This window comes from Gossypium hirsutum, chromosome D12 (genome assembly GCF_007990345.1).
Source record: "Gossypium hirsutum isolate 1008001.06 chromosome D12, Gossypium_hirsutum_v2.1, whole genome shotgun sequence".
NCBI lineage: Eukaryota > Viridiplantae > Streptophyta > Magnoliopsida > Malvales > Malvaceae > Gossypium > Gossypium hirsutum.
This window is the reverse complement of record NC_053448.1, coordinates 56451455-56462422: the sequence shown is the minus strand read 5'-3', so window position 1 is coordinate 56462422 and position 10968 is coordinate 56451455. Positions and strand designations below refer to the sequence as shown.

Below are 10968 nucleotides of genomic sequence, written 5' to 3'. Positions count from 1 at the left end.
TCTCCTTATCACTTTTCCCTCTAGGTGATTATGAAAATTTATTGAAATTCTCGGTGAAAATGGTAGATTTTTGGTGAAATGACCAAATTGTAAAGAAAAGAAAATTTCTTTCTTTCTCTTCTCTTCTCACGTTGGTAGCATGGAAAGATGAAGAGAATTCTCATCTTTCTTTCCTTATATACTAAATAAAATAATAAAATTTAATTAAAAATCAAATCAAAATATTAATAAGCTAATAATTATTTATTTAATTAATCTAAAATATCACCGACATCATCATTACTCTTCAAAATTATCTTCCTTTCTAAATGACCATTTTGCCCCTTATGATTCTTCAAAAATCCTCCATTGGCTCAGCACTTATTTTGGTAAATTTTGATTTAACCCCTCATACTTTTTTCCACTTATTCAATTTGGTCCTAATTCATCTATTTTCATTAGTTTCTAGATCATTCCACCCTTAACATATTTGCACTATTGGTTCTTTAACTTTTCATATTTATACTTTAACCCTCAAATTTTGAGTATTTACTCTTGGGCCACAAAACTTTTATCACTTTTGCAATTTAGTCCTTTATTGAATCAATATATCATAATATACTTCCCAATATTGACATAACTCAAAATTTCCCTTTTTGTCATTTTATTTCCTTATTTTACTATATCAAGGATAATATATTACTTTTTTACTATAGTAATTTTCGAGGTATTACAGGGATCTAAATAAGCATATCAAAGAACTATTTGTATCAGCGCATACACATTTGGTAATTTTACAACTAAGTTAAAACCTGGCTATGGGTATTACCAACTCAATCCAACACATTATAATAATATAGATAATTTGTTGATGCCATGCTAAATTTGGGTTATAAAAGAGGAAGGTAGTTCTTGTGATTCCGAGAGCGTTTTTAGGAGATGAGTGCTGAAAGGTTAGAGGTTTGGAGAAAATTTTGGCAGAGTTTCAACATGAAAGTATTTTGAAGTAGGAGATTTTTATGTCAAACTATTTACTTGCGACATTGTCATAGTATGAATGGGAAACTAGATTACCAAATGTGTCATGGAGTGTGTTTAATCTGTGTTTTTGAAGTAACTGAAGGATGTGTTGTCTTACTCCCACGTGGGTTTCAATGTAATTGGTGAGGATCCACGTGTTGTGCATGCACAATTTTATTGTTTGACGGGGATTAGTCCTTAAGGTTTTATAATTAAACTTCTGTTTAGCAGATTGAAGGCCGAATCGTATTTGTTGATAGTCATTTGACAAAACTATCATTTTAGAACATTCTTAAAGGGAATTTGAGGTACCCCTCATGGAAGATAATAGTTTTTAAGGTTTGGTGAGAATTTTCTGTTTGAAACCTTAGAAAATGGAATTTTGTGCTTAGCAAACAGCACCAATTCATTTGCAATTCTTAAGGAACAATGTAAGTTGATTTTATTTGGATGTTAAAATAGCAGTTAATAGATAAATATGGTATGTCTTCTCGTATACATTTCTAACACTTGTGATTAATGACAAACTATAAGTATAATTATAATTTTATAAAAATTTAAAAATCAATCCAATTGTTAGTCAATATATGAACTTAAATATTTGATTATAATGTATTTATTGCATAAAAAATATAAAATCGTTAATTTTTACTAATTAGATCATTGAAATCATCAAATTTCACAAGATATAAAGATAAAATGAATATTCATCACCATTAAGGTATATATATTTTTAATTGAGGTTAAAAAATATTTTGTACTTTATATAAAAGAAATTTTAATAATATTTTAAGTGATTCAATGATATTATTAGGAAGCAGAAGTAACTGTGACTATTAACTCCTGTATTATTTTATATAATTAAATTGATTTTGTTTGTCGGAATAACGTGTGAGGTTGGCCTAAACCAAGCAATCCAGATTCCAGAAACGGAATCTGTAATTATTGCCTTAAAACAAATTCTCGCTTTGACGGTTTGGCCCCAAGAAAACTCCTCCTCGCTCTCTCTCTCTCTCTCGCGCACGTGCTAGGCACTTCCCATTTTGTCCACCACCCCAACCCTCGCACGTGTGTCCAAAACCTCTTATAGTCTTATTTCGCTACCCTCGGTATCCTCATTTTTCTTTCTTCCTTAAGACAAAGTCACAAAGGCTTCATTAATTGGCTGCAAAGCTCTCATCTCTCTTTGACCATGTCGTCGGTTAGTTCTTCTTTTTCCTTTCCTTTGTTTTCTCCTTCTTCGATTAGCTTTTGTTTTTGATTCATGAATGTTAACTTTGTTTTCCTTTTGTTGGTTCTCTCTTTGCGATCCGAAGTTGGTTTTCACACTTGCTGTTTCTTCGTTCCAATCTTTGATATTTCTCTTTTGATATATATGTTTGTTGATTCAACAATTACTGTAACTTTGTGCATAATGCAGTTTGTATTTCAAAGGATTCTTGGGGAAGGGGTGGAGGACTTGATTAATATAAGATAGAGTTAATGGGTTATAGCTCTTGAGTTGAGATTGCCTTATGCATTTGATCGTCTTTTGCTTGATTGAATCATTCTAGATTTACCATTTAATTTTTCTGATTTTCTTTCCCAGATTGCTTCGTTTCTTTCTACTTGTAAGCTTGTTGAGGTTGACTTTTGCTTAGTGCTTACATGATAAATCATTGGAGTTCATAGGTTATGACTCGCAGATATAATATAAAATTAATGAGAAATGGTTATTTTTGGGCTGTTAATTTGCATATATTTACAGTGATTTTCGTTTTTGGTTAGTTACTGTGAAGATTGTATTAGTGATGCTTGTTGTTGCCATTGCAGATTAAAACCATTAAGGTCAGCAATGTTTCTTTACAAGCTACTGAGCGAGACATCAATGAGTTCTTTTCCTTTTCTGGTGATATAGAATATGTAGAAATGCAGAGGTTGGTTGCACCTTTTACGTTAGTTCCTTCCTAGCACCTTTTATCCTTACTTTTCGATGGGTGTAAAGCTTATTATATGGTTATGCAGTGACAATGAGCGGTCTCTAATTGCCTATGTTACCTTCAAGGATTCACAAGGAGCAGAGACTGCTATTCTTCTTTCGGTAATTCAACTGCATACTATTAATAAATGCTATAATACGTGACATTTTTCGTGGAAATGGTTGCTTCTGGTTTCTTTGTTCATAACCATAGTAAAAGAAATTTGCAGCGCGATTCTTGTCTTGCCAGACCGTGCAAATATTGAAAAATCTTTGATTTTTATGACTAAACAGTAATAACAACCATTGACTTTATATTTTTTTGTTATCTTTTTTGCTGTTATCTTTTTTTAAACTTAATTTATCTTATCTTTTATTTCAAATTTGTTGTTTTTTTTTTACTTTCTTTTATCTTTCTTTGTGGTTTCATGAGCTATTAATCTCTATAAATAGTTACTAAGATGTCAATAACGGATTGCTTGAGTGAGTACTTGTGTTTCAGGGAGCAACGATAGTCAATCTGTCTGTCAGCATTTCGTTAGCTCCAGACTACAAATTGCCTACTGCTGCTTTTGCACCGCCTCCTGTAAGTGTCACACTCTATGGTCTATGGTTAGTTTAAACGCTAGAACAAAGCTTACAATTCTATTTTATGCAGCCAATACAAAACCAAACTCCTGCTGGTGCTGATTCGGCAATGCGAAAGGCAGAGGATGTTGTTACTGGCATGCTTGCTAAGGGCTTTATATTGGGCAAAGATGCAGTCAACAAGGCAAAGAGCTTCGATGAGAAGCACCGGTTAACATCAACAGCCTCATCCAAGGTAGCATCTTTTGACAAGAAAATTGGGTTCACGGAGAAGGTAAGTGCTGGTACTAGTGCGGTGAGTGGGAAAGTTAGGGAAGTGGATAAAAAATTTCAGGTTTCAGAGAAAACCAAATCAGCATTCTCTGCGGCCGAGCAAAAGGTGAGCAGTGCAGGATCTGCCATAATGAAGAACAGGTATGTATTCACCGGAGCTTCATGGGTGACTGGTGCTTTCAACAAGGTTGCAAAAGCAGCAGGGGATGTTGGCCAGAAAACAAAGGAAAAAGTGGGAGCGGCTGAAGAAGAACGAAAAAGAAAAGTGGTGGATGACTTTGCACAGATTCATCTATCTGAGTCACCTAAAGCTTCTGCACCAAACGAACAACATAATCCCTCTAAGCCTGCACCTGCTCAAGGGCTGATCCTTTGAGTTGCTGTTGCTGCTGCTGCTGTTAATACCTTTGGAATTGAAGTCTGTCGACTCTTAGTAGTTTCTCTCGCATTTCTATTTCTGGTGTGGGAATGGTCCATTATAGCATATCAGTATATAATTAAACTATAATCTTGGGCAGTGTTGAGTGAATTGAACTAAAGTTCCATCGTTGGTGGTGGTTTTGTTTTATAAATTTTTATATACTTTTATCTGATTAGAGATGATAACACAAAAGCCAACAAACACAAATCGACATTCAATTTTAAGTTTACACGTGCAACCAAAACAGATGGTACAAAAAGCCTTGCAAGGGTACAATACTGCATCATGGTTCAACCTATTGCTTGTTTTTCTCACCATTCATAGTCCCTTCACGAAATTTGATTTTTCTGATTTCTAAAATCATCTAATCCCAATCAATTTAATAATGTCCTTCAGCCATTAATAACATTTAATGGTTGATCAACATTTATAGAGCAATTCAGGTAGTTTCAATACCACAAAACTTCCCTTTGAATCAATGCATCATGTGCCTTGATCAACCCCGAGAATTATCAAAATTCAAAAGCAGCGGAAATAATGGCATGGGAGAATTTTTCTAAACTCATTCTACCGTCCCCGTCTGTATCGGCTTCCTTGATCATCTCCGACAACTCCTCCACTGTCAGTGCATTTCCAAGTTTGGCCATGGAATGTGCCAACTCAGCGGCTTTGATGAAGCCATTCCCATCCGTATCAAACATCTTAAACAGCCGCCTCAGTTGCTCTTCGCTGTAGGGTGACTTCTCCGACAGAAGCTCCGGTGCTACCATAGTCGCGAACTCCGAGAACTCGACCAACCCATTGTTGTTTGAATCAGCCTTTTGTATCAGGGCTTCCACCTGGTCTGAGCTGCTGGGGTTTAGCCTCAAGGACTGCAAAAGCCAACCCAATTCAAGCTGCGTTAAGCTACCATCGTTGCTCCTATCAAATGAAGGAAATGCTTCTCGTAGTTCAGCCATTTGCTCTTCGTCTAGCTTCGCGGGTTGCTTGTCGTTCATGTTTCATAACAAACCTCAAATCTCTATAAATATATTCTCTCAATCAACAGTCAAATCGATCACAACAAAGTCAAAATGCAGATATTCACTAGTAAACTAATAAGTGGAACAGAAATTATTGCCTGAGACAGCTTGGATCATCACTTCCATTAACGATGTGTCGGAAAATCGAGATGAATATTGGCATCTGGGTTAATTGATTTGTTTATTCCGAGATATGGGTTGATTTTATTGGATCCAAGATTGCCTTGATAATCGTTCTTGAAATTCTTCCAGTTTTTTTCAAACTTAAAAAAAAAAAAAAAAACTTTGGGTAGAGAACAAAAATGGAAATATTTCAACATTAAAATCAAAGCTTTTCATGGCTTTTTAAATTTATTCTTTCTAATATTCATGGTATATTTTTAAATTACACATAATTATTCATGTTATATCTTTTATTATAATCTATAATATAATAATATTATTTCATTATACAATATTTATCACATACTATAATAGTAGAATAATACACAATATATGAATTATTATCATATATTATTTTTTATTATTATACTAGTTGAAATATATTATAAGTCCCTACACTTTTCGTATATTTAAAAATTATCTCTCTGTATCATATCATATAATATATTAATAGTTTATATATTCGCATCGTTAATTAAACATTACAATATAATCTAATATTATATCTTTTATTATAATTTATATTATAATAATAGTGATATATGTATTAATGTTTTTAGTAATAGTTATATATTATAATGTACTAATTTAGTATATCGATTTAAGGTGTAATTAGCTTCGGTTTTGGTAATAATTATATAATATGTTATTATACTATCATTAAATTTTAACTTTATATATTTATTATACATATATAATTATAGTATTAAAACTATTTTATATTAAATTAATGTTTTCTATAAATTTATTTCACTTTATAATTTAACATAAAAATTATTATTAATTATTTTTCTTATTAATAAAATTTTAATATAAATATGCAATATTTGTGAATATATTTAAAAAAAGAATTATTATTGTAATACCCAATTTTTCTGCTTGGGCCCATATAAAATAAAAACATAGCAGGCCCAATTACCCATCTACAGACTAAACCCAAAAATTCAGCCCAATTACATTAACCCTAGCCTAGTCCAGAAACCCTAGCCCTTTCTGCTTTAGCGCCGCATCACCCTGTGCACCACCCCTCGCAAGCACCGCACATCGCGCCCGTCGCTCCCGCACATCACGCTTGTCGCTCCCACGCATCGCGCGCACTCAACAGCCACCACACCTGCGAAAAAGAAGCATATGGCGCAGCAATAGCAGAGTAGTAGCAAAAATCGCAACTAATATTGAAGGGAGATATGATTTTGTTGCTTATTTTATTGTCATTTCGGCTATTTAAAGCTGTTGTTGAATCTGTAATGGGGAGAGACCGAAAAACAGAGGGAAAAAATCAATAAGAGCAAATCGATTATTCGTTTTTTGAAGGAGGTGATCATTCGATTTTTTTAGATTTTTTTCCTTTCTTTTTTCGATTTGGTTTTTTTATATATTGCAATAATAAAAAATAAAGGAAAGAAACTTACCTTCGGAGTTCATCGCGTCGCATCTCCGATCGGCGAAAACGCGACGGAGGCCGTTTGCGGCGGCGGTGCCAAAAGGGGGCGAAAGAAAACCCTAGCAGAGGCCTTTGAGTTTTTTTTTTACTTTTTTTCTTTTATTCTGTTTCAAATGGTTTTAGAAAAAAAAAACCTGCTTTAAATAGGAGATTAAAACGGCGCCGTTTTACCCAAGCCTTGACCTGCGCGGTGACCCGACCCGGAGGGGAGGATCCGCGCGTTCTGGCCAATTGGGGAATTTGCGCGTGCGGTCCTCCCTTTTTGCAATGCGCTTCAATTAGACCTGTTTTGTTTTTTAAAAATTGGCTGCGTATTTTATTTTTGTTTTGATTTGGTCCCTCAATGCGCAGCGTTTTGGAGGGTGAGATTAATTTTCCTCTTAGTCCCCCATTGTTGCTCGTGCGTTCGAGTTGATCCCTTTTTATTTATTTTTGAATTCGCCCTCTGCTTTTTCGTCTTTTATTCAATTTAATCCATTTTTTAAAACTATTTTAATTATTTTTTTATGTTATTATTTTATGGTACTATTACTTGTTTATTATTACTATTATTGTCTATTATTATTATTAATATTATTCATTATTTTCATGTACATATATACATATCGTTTTTATATTTCGGTTTCATTTTTTTTTACTTTTACAAACGTATAACTTTTTTTTTATTTTTTTTACTAGTATATATATATATATGTCCTTGAGCTTTAAAAAAAGCATGCATATGTTTCACATACGTTTTACATACATTTTATTTGATTTTTTTTCCTTTTAAACTTTTATATACTTTATATTTTATATATATATATTTATACATTTCTATTATTTTTAAATATATACATAAATACATATTTTTATATTTTATTTTACAGAATTTTCACATGTACTATTTTTGTAAAATAAACATACATATTTTCTTAGAAATTATTATAAGTTTTACAGGTTTCATTTTTATGTATACCCATATGTATGTGTTTTAAAATACATACACATATTACCAAAATTACTTACATGTTGTACTTATTTATGTATATACACATATTGTAAATATATATATTTAACTCATGTTAAAGTGCTTGTTTTATGGGGTATATTAACTTTTTATCATTTTTTTTAAAAAGGAAAGCATATTTGGTTTTGTCGGTATATCAAAATCATTTTATCTTGATTCAAGTTTTTTTTGAATAAAAACATTATTTGAAGTTTGGGATTTTCGCGGAAAATTGAGCCCTAACGTATTGGGTTCCGATTTTCTTTGTTAATCTTAAATAACCAAGAATATTATTTATTCAAAATGCATGAGTATAAAAATCATTTTTGGGAACTTAACTTGTTGTGTCCTAACGCATTGGGTGTGACATGTTACTTTCTCAAAATGAAGATTTTTACATAAAATAAAAGTGACATTCAAAGTTCGGGGATTATGAAGAATTGTACCCTAACGTATTGGGACTCGATTTCTTTACATGACTTGAGCAATTGATTATCCATTTTCAAATTCTATCGTTTGAGTTGATTTTAAAATCTTTTTTAAACCTTCGACACTAAGACATCAAATAATCAATTTGGTACCGATTTTGGGTGTTACGAGGGTGCTAACATTTCCTCGTGCGTAACTGACTCCCAAACTCGTTTTCTCAAAATTCGTAGGCCAAAATAATTTTTAAGGTGAGCCGATCACACCCTAATAAAGGATCGGTGGCGACTCTAATTTTATTTTTAAAGTCGACAACTAAATTTTTATTTTCAAAAAAACAGTTTCGACAATCATTTCTTTTTATTTTAAATAATATTATAAAATTATATTTGTACTCTTCCAATTTATTATTAATGATCACGTAGAAACAAAATTGATGTCTTAAGATCCCACAGAACCCAATGGCCTTGTTGTTTGATATTTTGAGGGATTAACGCCGCAGGTTCCATTCAGATTTCACGTCTAAAACCGCAACTCACTTCCAAAAAGTCTGGACTTGGGTTTCACGGTAAAGGAATTGGATGTCGGTTATTTACCTTGTCTCTAATCTTTAAACTTATGTGACCCATTCTTGTTTTGAAGTTGATAAGGGTGACCCACTAACATGACCATATCTACAATAACAGCGACAAGTTTTGATGTCTCCATCAACTGGAAATTAACTTTAAAAAGGCTGAGACAGAGAGAGAGGGGATGGCTGTTTTTTTTCTTTATTCATCGAGGTTAAAATTGATGTCTAAATCCTTTTTAGAAATGGACCCATCAATAAAGGCAGAGATTCTGAATTGCTACGCAAAAAGGATAATGGATCATCAAATCTAATATTATATATCGAGAAGCCTGCTGAGAAGAGCTTTGTATTTGATTCCACAAGGAGGAATGAATTGAACTAATCCAACCGCATTGGTTTAGTTTAAATAAATCAAATATAATTTAGATTTAAATCGTATTAATCACCTGCTTTCAATTGGGCCCCTCATTTTGTGCCTTATCACAAAGACAGTAAAGGCGAGAAAATCAAAAAAAGATGTGGCACTGAATCACGGGGCCAGCAAACTGTCTTAACAATTTTTAATGTGTATATAAAAAGAGTTGCCTTTTGCTTTCGTTTCCCTGTGCAACGTGGAGCTTTCTTTTACCATTTCCCATAAACAAACATCTTTCTTTTTCTTCTTCCATTCACCCTCCTAAATAAATAAAAAGCTGAAATTTAGGCAAATAAACGAATCCAAGTTGGTTCAAGTCATTAGGTCAAAATAGTGGTATAAAATATTAAAATGTTCCTGTGCTTCTTTTAAGTAATAGATTTTTTAGTACATTTATATTTATACAGTTCAAATAACTACATTTATGATCAAAGATTACAATAAATTAATTATCCTAGAATATATTTTTCATTAAAAAATAACCCACGAGTTTTAACACAGCATTTTTTGTACCATGAAAATGAGATTGCATCGGAGTTTAGGTCACTGTAGAAGTAGACTTGTTTGGGTCCTTTTTATATTATTTGGGCAGCTTCTTATAAATTACCTCCTACTTTGCCCCGATGCATGAAATCTAGGGAGGTATAAGGATGTTAAGTCATGTGGAGTGGACTTTTTTTTTGACAATTGTTTTGGTTAATGTCGGGATTCAGTTCCGAAATTGTTTGACCTGGCTTTCCAAGACTTGGTCAATGGAAATTAGAAACCCTTTCAAACTTAAATTAATTGTTTTTGTTAACAAATATCTTATGCCCTCAAGTTTAAAATATCATGATTATGCAAAGGAGGATCCCAAGTTAAAGGTTGTTATCAATGTAGGCACATGGACTCATATGCAAAAGGATTGATTCCCTTTAAGCTTTAATTGTTTAGTTTTCTAGCCATAATCATAACATCAAACTTTCATACCTTTCCACTTTAACATTCTATTAAATTGATTTATTCTCCTAATATAATTTTTCTTTATTGTTCTATTACGACATTGTTTTAAAAACCCATCAATCCTAAATCAAAGATCATTCAATGTGACCTTACCCTATTCAAGACACACTATATGATCCTTAGCACGCTACATTTAGGTGATGGATACATATCCACTTATTCACTGTAACACTCATTATCCGTATCCAATACCGGAATAAGATACGAGGCATTACCAAAACACATACACTTGTAAACGTATTAAACCGTAAAATTTCATCTAAATTAAAACTTTCAAAATAATTAACATGCTTCTATAACTTTTCACAATATATCCTCAAAATATTATAATCATAATAATTAGGGCCTACGAGACCCGATACATACTCATGCAATTCAATGCTTCATTTCCATTTCATTCAATTCGCAATTTCTCATGCTCACAATTTAAATCATATCACTAGCAATTTCCATTTAATTCACGTACAATTCAATGACATTAAGTTCAACACTAATACGTATTTACCATTTATCTCAATGTTTATCGATTATACCATTCAATAACACATTTATGAAATTCTCAATTTTGCAATGAAAATATCACTTTAGCTTAAATAACAACATCATCCTGTTATAAATACACAACCACTTATCCATTTGCTTTAATTCTTTTGGGCCCATTTGTCACTTACCATCCTTAATCAAATTAAGAAACGGTTAC

General features: G+C 32.4%; 2 protein-coding genes across 2 annotated transcripts; one reads left to right on the top strand and one right to left on the bottom strand.

Annotated features, from left to right (window-relative positions):
- Nucleotides 1-2070: 2070 nt before the first annotated feature.
- On the top strand, nt 2071-4413 carry LOC107946672 (binding partner of ACD11 1). The gene is made up of 5 exons (XM_016881093.2): nt 2071-2200; nt 2812-2915; nt 3004-3079; nt 3459-3542; nt 3615-4413. The coding sequence occupies exons 1-5, from the start codon at nt 2192-2194 to the stop codon at nt 4191-4193; spliced, it is 852 nt and encodes a 283-aa protein (XP_016736582.1). The 5' UTR covers nt 2071-2191; the 3' UTR covers nt 4194-4413.
- Nucleotides 4414-4417: 4 nt separating this feature from the next.
- On the bottom strand, nt 4418-5536 carry LOC107946673 (probable calcium-binding protein CML11). Its single transcript, XM_016881095.2, has one exon. It carries the CDS (start codon nt 5234-5236, stop codon nt 4751-4753), a length of 486 nt encoding a protein of 161 aa, XP_016736584.1. The 5' UTR covers nt 5237-5536; the 3' UTR covers nt 4418-4750.
- Nucleotides 5537-10968: the final 5432 nt, after the last annotated feature.